The sequence below is a fragment of the Gopherus evgoodei genome, chromosome 12 (genome assembly GCF_007399415.2).
Source record: "Gopherus evgoodei ecotype Sinaloan lineage chromosome 12, rGopEvg1_v1.p, whole genome shotgun sequence".
Lineage (NCBI taxonomy): Eukaryota > Metazoa > Chordata > Testudines > Testudinidae > Gopherus > Gopherus evgoodei.
In genome coordinates this window covers 19,611,666-19,625,811 of record NC_044333.1, presented here as the reverse complement: position 1 = coordinate 19,625,811, position 14,146 = coordinate 19,611,666, and the positions used below count along the sequence as shown (strand labels likewise).

At 42.4% G+C, this 14,146-nt stretch overlaps 1 protein-coding gene across 2 annotated transcripts in view; it reads left to right on the top strand.

Moving 5' to 3' along the window:
• The first annotated feature begins 613 nt into the window (after nt 1-613).
• GPT2 (glutamic--pyruvic transaminase 2) overlaps nt 614-14,146 on the top strand; it is a 47,108-nt gene continuing 33,575 nt past the window's right edge. Inside the window, exons 1-2 of one of the 2 annotated variants that reach the window (XM_030581695.1) lie at nt 614-909; nt 1,012-1,377. In XM_030581695.1, coding sequence (XP_030437555.1) covers nt 874-909; nt 1,012-1,377 — 402 coding nt within the window. In that variant the 5' untranslated portion in view covers nt 614-873. Of the gene's footprint in view, nt 910-1,011; nt 1,389-14,146 lie in introns of those variants that run through there. The other variant, XM_030581696.1, reaches the window with a different exon arrangement.

Below are 14,146 nucleotides of genomic sequence, written 5' to 3'. Positions count from 1 at the left end.
ACAAAAGGAGTATAATTTAATACTTTAAGTGGGGTTTTGGGAGCCAGAGTTGCTTTGTAATCCTAGGGAAAGCATTTTAACTTCCCTCTGTATTTCCATATCCGTGAACTGGTATAACAGTATTACTTACCCCAAATGTCTGTGTAGTTTAATGAACATCTGTAAGGGGCTTTGAGACTTTCAGATGACAAATGCAAAGTAATAGAGTTTCTAAAATGTAAAGGTCCTTTTAAACTGCTGCCTTACTTGGTCCTAGTTCCAGGATGATGCAGCAAAGGCTCACAGCAGCCTCCAAACCTGCTGCTAGTGCCAGCTCTCATAAAGGATACCAGATATCTATGCTGTTTTTTCCCCCTCTAACGAGGGGTAGGAGGAGGGAAATCGCTCCATTATTTATTCGGCAGTCGCCACTTTTATTTAATACCCTACGGCATCTTTAAAGTGCATTGGCTCCCTCCACCCCCGATTCCTTTTCAGCCGACACAACGAAGACACATGGCGTACCGTGCTTTGAGGAGACTCTGGGTGTGGTAGTTTGTTGCCTCATCACCTGATGCTGTGGGCAGGCGCTGTGGAGAGTATGTAAGAACTACAAACCCCACCAAGCAGCGCGACTGGTGGTCTGGCTGGTGCAAGCTCTGTTACTTTTGCATGCTTGGAAAGCGGGCTACTAGTAGCAGAGGGTTGAGCGTGTGTTGGTTTGCAGGTCTGAGCTAAATGGCTTTTCCTGGGACAGTGTACTAATGCAGAGATCCCTTTTGCTTTTAATTTTTCCCCCAACGCTAAGCTATTGCAATGGTGGGATTTAAAGATAACGTGGTGGCATTGCAAGATCAGTTGTGTGTTTATTGCAGTTAAGTTTCAAGAATCTGGATGTGGGGGAGACTGCAGAGAACTGAGCATGTACTTGTAAGTGTGCCTGTCCACCGGAATCGCTTCTGGTTGCACCTTTTATTTGTGTAGATTTTTAATATTTCCAATTTGTAAAAATAATTTATTATTATTTGAAAGCGGGTACCCGCCAGGAGCATGCACCGGTTTGCAGTGCTTGCCAAGCAAACTGCAGCAAGCCCGGGCTGTAAAAGGCCAGGGTCCTGCAGGAATGGAAGGAGAGACGTGGCTTTGCGATGCATTGCCTCGCTGGTGGAGGGGAAACAGCACCAGCAGCGCTTTACCCAGCGCACTCGCCCGCGGAGAGAAGGACTCTTGCGTTGGAACAGCGCTGCTGAGGCCTCTGCAGTGAAAATCAACGAGAAGACGAGCAGGGAGAAAATCCTGACGCTGGAGTCCATGAACCCGCAGGTGAAAGCGGTGGAATACGCCGTGAGGGGCCCCATTGTCCTGAAAGCTGGCGAGATCGAGAAGGAGCTGCGGAAGGTGAGGCGAGGGTGAGCGCTCGGGCTGATTCCCAGACCACTACCCTACAGTCCTGGGTGCCGGCCAGAGGGAGATGGGCGACCCCTTTTGTTCTTCCAGCCACTTGGTCAGGTGTTGCTCTCTGTCTGCCGGGGCCATGCTGGACCAGCCCCTGGCCTCTCCTCCGCTGCAGCGGCTCCTGATTGGGGCTGAGGAAACCCAGGAGGGAGGGCACGTTCCTGCCCGTCCCCTCCTGCACGTTGATGATCAGTGGCAGAATTAGCAAAAGCAAACATGGTAATATCAGACACAGCCTGTGCTTTCTCAAGACCCTCACTTCCCCGACATTTATTTTCCCTAAAGTTTCAGGAAATGTAACCGCTTCTAGATAAGGCTTTGACATGGTGAAATTGGGGTGCTGTGAACTTCTATCTAAATGGACAGTCAGGTTAAATATTAATACTTAAAACAATTTTATTACCTTTGTTAGACTCTTACAATAAAACTCAACTAGTTTTCTCCCTTTACCACTTTTTTATCATTATTATTTTTGCAGTTGAGTCAGGGTGCTGAATGAAACCATGTATTGTCATCACCCGTTTTTGTTAATGGATTTTGTGGGAAATGTCTTGTCATTTTATGCAACTTCACAATATCTAGAGTAATATAGCCCTCATCCTGACTGCTGACAGGGATGCTAGCACAGTAGAAATAAATAATATCAATACTCCCCTCCCCCCAACTCAAGTTAACTGTCCTTGTCCTTTTAAAATCTTGATCTGATGTAGTATAGCACTATGTGTACAAGAAATGTTGTTAATAGTTATAAAACTAGTCAGGCCTCTTTGGAGGTGGAAGAGGAAAAAGACAATAAACAAATGCTTTCTCCAATACCATGTTACTGTCTCCTGCCTCATTGCACAGGTCAACTGAAATATACACCGTGAAAGCAGTATTTACTTTTCTTTTTCTGCCTTGGCCCTCTAACACTCTTTGGTGTAATCCAGTGCCTCTTTGTGTTTATACAAAAAGGTGAAAAAAATGAGGAGTAATTGTAGCACCTTAGAGACTAACAAATTTATTAGGGCAGAAGCTTTTGTGGGCTAAAAAGGGGAGTGATCAGTTTTCCCTATACAGGGAGTGCATTTAAAATATTCACTCTGATTTAGAGCTACTATATGTTTTAAGTTTCAGAGTAGCAGCCATGTTAGTCTGTATCCGCAAAAAGAACAAGAGTACTTGTGGTACCTTAGAGACTAACAAATTTATTTGAGCATAGCCCACAAAAGCTCCTATGTGTTTAAGCGGTGTTCCCAATTTTAAATATCGGGAATATTTCTGAAACATGTATTATCTCTAGAACTGAAAAGGTCTTAACCATATCCACTATACCTATCATGGTTTTGAATACTTCAGGTCCCTGTTACTCCCTTCTTTTTTTTCAAGCTGAAGTCATTAAGACTGTGTCTACACTACAGTTTATGTCAGAATAATTTGTTGCTCAGAGGTCTGAGTAAACCAGGGGTCTGCAATCTGCGGCACGCGTGCCAAAGGCGTCACGCAAGATGATTTTTAGTGGGACTCTGCTGCCAGCCGGAGTCCAGACCGCTGGCCTGCTCAGCCCACTGCTTGCCTGGATGAAGGGAACCCCAGGCTGGCACCAGATTGAGTGGGGCCGGCAGCTGGGACCCCAGACTAGCAGCAGGCTGAGCGGCTCAGCCTGCTGCCGGTCTGGGGTTCTGTCTGCCACCCACACTGCTGGTCTGGGGCTCCGTCCGCTGGCCCCTGCCAGCCGGGGTCCCAGCCGCTGACCCTGCTAGCAGTGGGCTGAGCAGGGCTGGCGGCCAGTACCCCGGCTGGCAGGAGCAGGTGGATGGAACCCCAGACTGGCAGCGGGCTGAGCGGCTCAGTCTGAGTGGCTCAGTCTGCGGGTCTGGGGTTCCGTCTGCTACCTGCGGTGCCAGTCTGGGGGTCCCTGTAAATGTAAAATGTATTACTGGCACTGAAACCTTAAATTTAATGAAGACTTGGCACATCACTTCTCAAAGGTTGCCGACCCCGGAGTAAACCAACCCCGTGAGCAACATAAGTTACACCGACATAAGTGCTAGTGTGGACAGTGCTGTGTCGGTGGGAGAGCTTCAGCTACCGCTGCTCACAGGGATTTAAGTAGTTAAGCCAACTGGGGAGCTCTCTCCCATGGGCTTAGAGCAACGACATTAGAGAGCTTACAGCTGCGCAGCTTCACCACGGTAAGCTCTCTAGTGTAGTCGTAGCCTTAGATTCACATTTTCTAAAATGGTCACTGAGGTTGTGTGGCTCCATATTTATGTATTTTATTTATTCATTTATGTTAAGACCTTGGGTCTGTTTTTTGCAATATTGAGCACCTACATTTGGGAGTTGTGGATCTTTAGCATGTCTGAAGACTGGGCCCAGAGTGTTCCAAGTTAGGTACTAAAATCAGTCATTGCTTTTGAAAATTTTGGCCTTAACACCTTGGCCTCAGATTCCTCATCTGTAGAATCCTTACTAATGTTAAAAAACATTTTAATGATTTAGGCATTATTACTATCAGTGTTTACACCACAACTTTTCTGATCAATGTGGACAGACTTTTATAATCTATAACGTATATAATTCCAAACCTGAGGAAAAGTTATGAGTAGCTCAAAAGCTTGTCCTTTCCTTGAGTAGAAGTTGGTCTAATAAAAGATATTACCTCTGGTTTTGGTTTGTGGAGGATCTTAGTGAGGGGCCATGTGAAGACTGACTGGCAAATGTGTATAGAAGAACACTATAGATGGGCTAAATGCAACAAATGACCACAGGTTTTGCCTTTCCACATTATTTGGTTCTCTTTTGTCGTTATTCAGATGATGGATGATTTGGATTCAGAGAGGTTGAGCTTTGCACAAATAATTTTTTGAGTGTAATTCAGTAATGCTAAAAAGAAACTTTTTAAAAGCCCCTTTAAATGTAAACTCCGTCTTTCAGTCATGTCCTGGAGAGAGCTCTAGGGGAGGTCCTAAAACTATGGTTTTATTTATTTGTTTGTTTGTTTTTAATTTCACACCTAAATTTAAGGGATGATTTCTCTGCCTCTTATGGAGTTTGCTCCCTCTGTGCTATCTCTCTCATGCATTACATTTCAAAACATTTCTTGGGGATTGGCCTCTAAAACTCACTTGCAGGATTGTCACCGTCACTCTGTCATACAATGGAACTCTGTGCTATCTATGGTTTTAGGAATAAAATATAAACAGTTCCAGCATATTCAGTGACTATATGTTTGTTTTGCTAACTAATGTCGTCCCCTACCTTGATTATGGTTGGAAAAAGCCTTTTTATATAACCTGGAAAACGAATATATTTTCCCAGTTCTTCCCATCCTTCTCTCTGTAAACATATGTATGCATGATACACAAGCTACCTCACTGGCTAAAGGGCTAACCTTTCGAGAGCCCCTTGTTAATGTAAGAAAAAGTCACTGCTAAATGCAATTTTCAGCTGTTTGGCTTCTGCTTATGTGGCAGATTTTTCCATGTGAAAAACAAGTTTTTCTTTCTCAAAACAGCACAATGAAATATTATCAATGGCCATCTATATTTAAGTCCACATGACTGTGCACAGGCTGAAGACAGATAAAGCAAACATAGTTTACTGAGACAACTAGTGCCTAATGGGAAGGGGGAGGAGGAGGAGGAGCTGTGAGAAAGCTGAGTAAGTGTATCTGTAAAGAACTTTGTGATCCACCTAAATATGCAAAAGCAGCTGCAGTCAACACTTTCCTCTATTGCTGTTGTGCTCAAGTTGTTCACTCCTTCTTGCCTTGAATCCTTAACAGCATTCTGACAGGCACAATTATGCACTTTGAACATCTGTTCCTTAAACAAAACCCCAGCTAGTAGAATGCTGTTCTATACAAGCAGTGGGTGGCTTTTTGTGAGCAGAATGATAAAATCCGAATACCATAATTTATAGTTGAAATATCTTATGTCATCAGATGCCTATTCTAAGTCTATATTTGGCTGCTTTGTCATCAGTATGTGATTGGGTGACTCTCAGTTCTGTTTCCTTTCCACAAAAACCACAGTGCATGCTCTGGCCTTTTGCAGGTTTAGAGACATGGCTGAGAAAGAGCGTGGCTGATTCCCACAGCAGACAGAAGTGATGCTGATGGGTGGGGAGAAGAAGCTTGGAGATGTGGCAGATGAAGTGTCTTCCCCTTCTCTCTCTGTTGAGAAGGGATGCCAACCCCTTGTCCGTGAGGTTCATAACCCACAGGCACCTCCATATTCATGAGTGCTCCTCATTCTTAGGAAGTGGATGTGTTCAGAGTTGCCTTTTTCCCCCATCTTCTTTTGCATAAGAGGTTGAAACTGTCAGGGACTCTAACCCCGACGGCAAAGTTTGTTGTCTGACCGCAAGAGAGACAGGCAACACCAGCAAGGTCCGATCAAAAGCTCTTTATTGACAAGTGCACGCATCAATAGAGAGCAGCTCGTCTCCAGAGAGAACCAGCCCCCTCTTTACATTTTAGTATAAGCCTATATAGACAGTTTCGTCGCGTCATAAATTATTCACTGGAGCAACCCACCCCCTTCTTTTAACAACTAGAAACTAGACACCTTTAGTATACAGGCATGCCTAAAGTTAGAAATGTAGGGGAGTTAAAAACAAACAAAGAACAAAACCAGGGAGTGAAAACAAGGAGGCTGCGAAACTAGGACTTTTATCAGTTCTTCGAAGGAGCTGCCCGAACACAGCACATTTGGTACTATGCCAGGAACGCAGCTTCTCTCTTATCTCACTTTTTCCCAGCGCTTGTGAGACATGCTGCTGCTTCTCAGTGTTTTTCACTTAGGGATTACCCACAAACCTCTGTTAGCCTGACTTTGGTCAGGTTGGCATACCTGGTTTTGTCTGCTACATCTTTATTCAGGCCTAACAATCCCCCCTTTGTCCCTAGAGGACCATAATGGGACTTTTGGGACACATATTCATTTAACAATTGTACGCGGGAGGCTAGTAAACCATGACACAAGGTCTGAGTGGAGGTTCTTAAAACTAAAAGTGTGATTAAGAGATATAGCATGGAAAACAACAGCAACATTTTTAATAGCTTGTAAATTTTTGTCAATTAAGCCAGAGTGATTAACAGAAAAGCAACATTTTTTCCCGATGCGAGCACAAGCTTTTTTTTAATTTAGCATTTATGGCATTTAGCACACATTTATTTTGCAAAGTTACTTTTGCTACTTTATTAGTCTTTTGTTGCAACTTTTGGAAAGCGTTTATTAATGCATTAGCTGTTTTTTTTTTTTTAAGCTCTGCAGAAATATTTACAACTGCTTTTTTGAGCTTAGCCACCCACAATCCAGGAATGAGTGCACGGACAAAAGAGTGGAATTTTGTTTGTCTGACAACTAAGGGATTGGGGCACTGACTATAAATTAGTTAGGTATACCAAGTGGTCTAATTTTTCAGATGTTTCGGTGAATAATCCAGTTTTATGTGCATCCTTTCCATGGACCCGTCAGGATTTGGTATGTGGAAGCCCACACCCCCCGATCCAAATGCTTGGAAGGAGCACTGTAAATGTTTACACTTCCACCCAGAAAGTCTTTAGTATATCTTTATGACCACAGATTAGATGGTACTTCTGATGTTTCTGTAAGGGCAGTGGGCCAAGTCTGGTACTTAAGATTACTCCGAATGGCCATTAGCTGGTTATTCAGGAAATTTTGAATTTCCAAACATACTAGATCCCACTGCAATGCCTTCCCAGCCTCAGTGATATTTAATACCATTTTTCCTTGGTGTAGTACTATATTACATTTGTTATTTAACTATTTTAGGTACTTTTAAAAGGCATTGACATTAATAGCATAGGAGGGGGTTACATTATTAGTTACTGGAATGGTTTCAATACAGGTAAAATTTTAAGTGGCAGAACAAACTCTTCGGGTACTTGTTATTTAAAATTCAATACATGCTGAAGAATTTATTCAGAACACAGGGCACAGCCTGTAGAATAAACCCCAAAATTCAATTAATACCACATTCCCAAGCATGGGTCCCACAAATTTTTTTTGCCAGTGTACAATTCTTTGTTTCTTTACCAGGGTCAGTTTTTAATGTCCTTTTTAGTTAGGAATTTTTGGACTTTGGCAATTTTAGTGGAGTGAGTGTTTTTTTTTCTTTCCCAAAACAGTTGTGGTGCTGCATCATATAGGGCAGAGGTTACTAGCACATAACCCTGTAATGGCTTTGCTTTTTGTAGAAAAATTTAAAGGCACAATAGATCTGTCGGTGGACAAGGGAGAGGTTACTAGCACGTCACTTTGTACTTTTTCCCTACTGTCCAGAAGACACAGTGGAGCTAGAAGGAGAAATAGGCTAATCATCAGTAGGAGAATTCTCCCGAGGTGGAGGGGTCTTTTTGCAGTGAGAATCATGGGTTCAAACAGTCAGTCTTTGGCACTTCACAGCGGTGTTGGTAGTTATTAGGACTTAAGGGCCTTTCCAGCATGGAGCCAAGGCAGTCTTTCGTTGGTGGACCTTTACATCAATCTCGTCTCCTGGTTGTAAGGAGTGGCAGGGCTGCTAGGGTCTTTGGGTAGCGTTTTCTTACCTGTGAGAAAAGAAACTTAACACATTTCATTAGTGCCTGGCAGTGTTTTTCAGATTTTATAGCTGCATGGGCAAATTTAAGCTCTCCTTTTTCTGGTTGTTAACCAAGTCTTAACTGTGAGCAGTGTCCTTGAATGGAGTCAGTGTGTTATCTATAGCCTGAGCTTGCTATTTTATTTTATTTTATTTTATTTTTTTAGTTAATTTATTTTGTTTTTTGTCCTTCTTTTCTTCTTGGCTTTTTTTAACCTGCAAAGGAAACTTTTACTTTTTACTTATACACATTTTTTTTAACAATGAATACCTACACACTGTTATTATACAGTACATTAGTTTTATTATTTAATGTATGCCACATATACCCTTTCACTAAAATAACTTTATTACAGAACTTTGGAGCAACAGGCCAGGACAAGCACACCCACTTTGAGGAGTTTACTTAATACAACTTGTAGTCCAATAGCTTCCCACCATCCCCAGCCCTCTGGCTAGAAATCTGAGGTAGCCAGAAGGATCCCATGTGCAATATGGGGAGTGGGTTAACTTTTCATGTCTTTGCTTTTAAAGACTGTTGGTATGCAAATTTTAACAACAATTTTTGCAATTAACAATTTGGCCAATGAAGTTTTTTTTTCTTACTTAAGGAAATGCATTAGACTTTAATATATTACATTGTTCTGATTTATTTAAACACTTTGTATTCCAAGTTGAACAAAACAAGTATGTGCATTTTAATTTAACCTTTTTTTGCCTGATTCCAAACCAGACCATCCCATGAAAACACTAAACACAACAATTTCGGCCACAAGACAAACACCACAAGACAGAACATAGAACACAAAACATAATTTCTATTGTGCCAGTAAATGCATGGTACGTTGAATGCTGTTTAGCTGGCATCAGTTTTCTTTGATTATCTGAAAGACAAAAAAAACAGAGGTCTACCCCTTCTGGGCAGTCAATCATTGCTTAAAATAGACAAATACCCTTGTTGATTTCAGGAAAAACAGAGGATTTATTTTATATTTTATGTGTTTCATAGGCAGCCCAGGTTTCAGTGGCTTCTACCTTATCAGTTAGATAATTTGCATTAATACAGATGCTTTCTGGCTTGCTTTTTACTTTTAACTGTTGCTTTCAAACACTGAAAGAAAACATCACTACTTATAGTGCCCTTACAGCCTAATAAAATTTCAATTACATAGCACTATATACATTCTTCAGCTAATTTAACTAAATTTTAAATGATTGCAATTAACAATTTTTTTGCCTCAATTTATTTACAAACATTTCAAAGACACCAAGAACTTTCCTTTTTAGCATTTTTACAAAGTTTAACTGCTGTTTTCTTTAGCAACTACAGAGTTAACTTTTCACTCTCCCTTAAATCACTTGCTTGTCTTCCAACAGCCACTTTTATTAACTTAAATCACCATTTCAAGTAAGTCCTGGGTATCTGAAATTCCCAGGCTTACACTTACTTACTTTTTTCTTTTACTACACCCTTAACATTTTCCAACCTGTTTTTTAATCTCTTTGTCTGTTGCCTGCCCGCCTGGGCCCAATCCTGCTTTTCTCACTGAACCGTCCCTTCCATAGGCACCAACTTATTCCACTACCAGTTTAGCTAGGAGGGTGGGCATCTCATCTAGCCCCCACCCCTCCTGGTCTCTTCCCTTAAACTTTCTCACTCACAAGACTACCCGAGTTCTCCTTTATGAGGCTTGCCACCTAGACGAAGACACATGGCCCTTGGGCAAAGGCCATTTACTTAACATATAAGTTAAAGGACTATTCTTAGAGGGTTTACCCAGAGACTTATTCATCTGTTTGACTCTTAAACAGCAAAGAGAATTACACAGAGAGCAGAGGGAATTACAGTCTAAGCCAGACTTTCCCACTTTTATACACTGACCGCTACAGGGGACGGGACAGAAGGATCTCAATTTAACCTCAGAGCTCTCTTGCACACATGGCTTCCACTCCGAGGAATTACGAACGAGAGGTTCAGTTCCGCCCACACTCCTAACACCCAAATGAACAGAGCAAAAAAACCCAACAGTAACTGGTTAAACAGAACAGAACCAGAACCAGATAGTGTTTCCTTATCCTATTAGGACTCACTTTTACTCATGCAGTTCTCAGCATATAACACTAACGGTACCAAGCAAAACAAACACAAAATAACAAGGGTAAAACAAATAGATGGTGTAAATTCTGCAGGGCTCCCGTCTTCTTAATTGCTCACCAAACTGTGACAAATTTCTGTTACCAATCTATTCCTTGTGTCAGGTGATCAGGCTGACACTACAGGATCATTGGGGGAAGATAAAGAAAACACACCATATAACTGAATTTTAAAGCTTCATTAATAAAATAATAAAACAACAACGGAGAGTGTTGGGAACGCTCCCACATCACTCAGGAAAATATTAATGCCCCAAGCCCGAAGCTCCTTTCATACTCACACACGTACGTTCAGACTGGCCACTTCTGTGTATAATGTTCAGAGAAGGGGGAGAGGTGGAAGGGAGATTATCCTGTTTACAGCTCGTCCAGAATTTCCAATATGCTTCTGCTCTTGGGAGGGCTGTTCTCTTACACCCTGGAATCTCCTGTGGCGTCTCTTTCAGAGATTCCAGTCCAGATCGGCTGCCTGTGGCTTCTTTGGTGTCACCAAGCCACACCGACTCCAGGGTCACAAAGGCACACTGTTGGATCTTACTGGACAGTTAAGCTTTGCAAATGTAATTTTAGTTCTGTAACTTGTATTTTCTTTGCTTCGCCTCTGTTTATATTTTTTCCTTCACAGCCAGCTGGGGCCGAAAGCAGCCTCTCCCTTCACCAAGCACAGTCCGCGCCGATTCCTGACCCTGAACGCAGAGCAACCCCCTCCTTCCATCCCGGGACCAAGATGATTTTTAAATTAACCCGTTCCTTATGTCTTTTTTTTTTTTTTTTCTCTTTCCCATTAAACATTCTAGTAGCAATGCTAACTACTTTAGACAAACTTTTTCCTTGCGTACCATTTGGATGCTCTCTAAATCTTTTTGCAATATCCTTTGCACATTGTGACATGAAAACCATTTTAACCATCTCCTTTTCATGATTAGTTTCAGGATTTAAATTTCCATGCTTTTTAACTTCACAAATTAGTCGAGCACAAAAGTCAGAGAGGTGCTTATTTGGATGCTGAACACAAGCAGTCACCTTGCTCCAATTTGGAGTAACCTCCCCTGCATCTTTAATACCATTTAAAACAGCTTTTAAAAATCCATCCAACTTTGTCTTTTGAGCTGGATTATTGGGATTTCAGTTAGGGTTAGTAATTAGCCAAGGTGCATTCAAATGAGCTGCAGATTTTTCTTTTACTTTTTGTTTTTCATCTTTTGTCATGAGAGTATCTAATAACTGATTTACATTTGCCCAAGTGGGCACATGAGTGAAAAAGATTGTGCAGAACATTCTTTTCACTGCCTCAGGATTGTCTCATAAGTGAGGCATAGTGCACTGCCAGTTAAACAAATTTGAAGTTGCAAACAGGATATGGGTAAAACCATCTCATGTTCCCCAGCAACCAGTAGAACCAGATAAGTTCTCAACGAGGCTTATCATATCAGGGGTGTCTCAGAAACATTCTTCCTTATGGAGTTAAGTAACCTAGTGGGGGTCCACAAGGGCAAGGACGAGGGCTGCTGTAATATTGGGGGTGTTTGAAAAGCAGTCCCTGACCAAGTTTGCAAAAGGCTGGCTGGAGGCTGCACAGAGGGGGTGAGGCTGCCTGATTCTTCTGAAGATGAGGGACCATCACTCTGAGCTCCCCCTTGATTCTCCTCTGTCCCTGAACTGTCCCTAACCTGCTTTTGAATCTTTGCACTCCATCAGGTGGGGAAAAACAGGAACAAAATTGTCCTCCTCCCGGTGCAGCTCTGGGGCATATGGTGGGGGATTTTTTTTTACAAGAGCTCTTCATACAAACAGCTTCAAAAGCTATCCATCCCTCCATGGGTTCATAATTATACCATACAAACAAGTAATCCATTTGTCCCGGCCTAAGATCAACCAAAATATCCCTTAAGGAGTTTATCCTATTTGTGGAAAAGGTTTCACCCTCCGGCCAGTCTCTAGTCGGGGACAAATGAAAGGTAAATGATGGCCATTGGATCCAACACAGATTTCTCATCTTAAATTTAATTAGGCCAGCTGTCTCAGAAATCTCTTTTCAATCTCTAAGTATTAGAGACAACGGGGCGTCCCCCAGGCACTTATTGCCAACTTGTCCCATTTTAATGAAGGGACTCTAACCCCTCTTTCCCAGGTCGAGGTAAAGGGACTCTAACCCCCACCTCCCCGCGTCGAGCGCTCGCTTACCTCTCCAGGGACTTGAACACCTGGACTGGGACTCAAACCCAGACAACTTGGATCCTGCGCAAACCTGGACTGGGACTCTAACCCAGACCTGGACTGGGACTCTAACCCAGACCTAAGTAGTCAGGGACTCTAACCCCGACAACCTGGACCCTACTCAACGGGTAGGTGGACATTGCTGGATTTCTACGAGCTTCAGCTGGTTCACAGAACACGCCTTATCGCCAACGCAGAGATCAGATCACCAGGCAAGGCTCCTCTAAACTGGAGGATGCGCGCTGCGTTGCCTCAGGGTCCGATCCCCCGCCGGAGAGTCAGACGGGTCCCGGCGGAGTCGCCAAAGATGTCAGGGACTCTAACCCCGACGGCAAAGTTTGTTGTCTGACCGCAAGAGAGACAGGCAACACCAGCAAGGTCCGATCAAAAGCTCTTTATTGACAAGTGCACGCATCAATAGAGAGCAGCTCGTCTCCAGAGAGAACCAGCCCCCTCTTTACATCTTAGTATAAGCCTATATAGACAGTTCCGTCGCGTCATAAATTATTCACTGGAGCAACCCACCCCCTTCTTTTAACAACTAGAAACTAGACACCTTTAGTATACAGGCATGCCTAAAGTTAGAAATGTAGGGGAGTTAAAAACAAACAAAGAACAAAACCAGGGAGTGAAAACAAGGAGGCTGCGAAACTAGGACTCTTATCAGTTCTTCGAAGGAGCTGCCCGAACACAGCACATTTGGTACTATGCCAGGAACGCAGCTTCTCTCTTATCTCACTTTTTCCCAGCGCTTGTGAGACATGCTGCTGCTTCTCAGTGTTTTCCACTTAGGGATTACCCACAAACCTCTGTTAGCCTGACTTTGGTCAGGTTGGCATACCTGGTTTTGTCTGCTACATCTTTATTCAGGCCTAACAAAACTCTCTCTGTCTAATATAAACTGTGCCATAGTTATTAAGAAGTGACCAATAGTCTCATTAATTTTTTTCAGTACAATTACATTTCAAATTGGCATGTCAAGCTGAACACATTATCAAAATATAAAATAAAAAGCCTCTCCCACAGGCAGTGTGTCCGGGATAGGTGTCCACTGTGGTTTGGGAGATTTATCCTGGTGTCTTTGTCATTTTATTGTATTTTTCTGACATGGTAGCCATTTTGCAGTATCATTCTTTCATTTCAGGGTTACACACCGTTTTTCTTCCTCACTTTTTGACTGAAGAGGTTTTTATTATTTTTGATAATTTAAGGAAATGTTTTTTCTTGAACTCCTATTTTAGACATTGGAGTGGTCTTATTTTTTTAAGTTTCTCTTGCAATGTAATGATGTGGGTCTAATCCGGCAGACCACTTTGAAACTCCAGCTAGAAAAGAATAAGATTGCTTGCTTAGTTGTGCAGGTGGAGCACATTCTATGTGAACTCCATGCATTTCCCTGGATTCCAGCTTACAACAATGTAAAAAAATCAAGTTTTTAATCTATAGAAAATGGTCTGGCTGAAATGTTAATTTGTTTTCTGACTAAATGAATTTTCTTGTTGCAAGAAGTGTCAGCTTTCTACAAAAGATTTTTACTTTTGTTTAAAAACCAAACACCCCAAAAACTTTGCCTAAAATCTGAATTTTTATTTAGAGATGCCATCACAGTGTCTCGTGGGTGTTGTAGTCTGGGTGACTTATGCCTCAGTTTTCTATGGTCTGGGCTCCCCAGCTGGGCTGTGTCTCCCTGTGATGCACCATGGTGGCTTAGCAAGCTGGAGAAGACTGTGTTGCATCATGGGAAATGTGG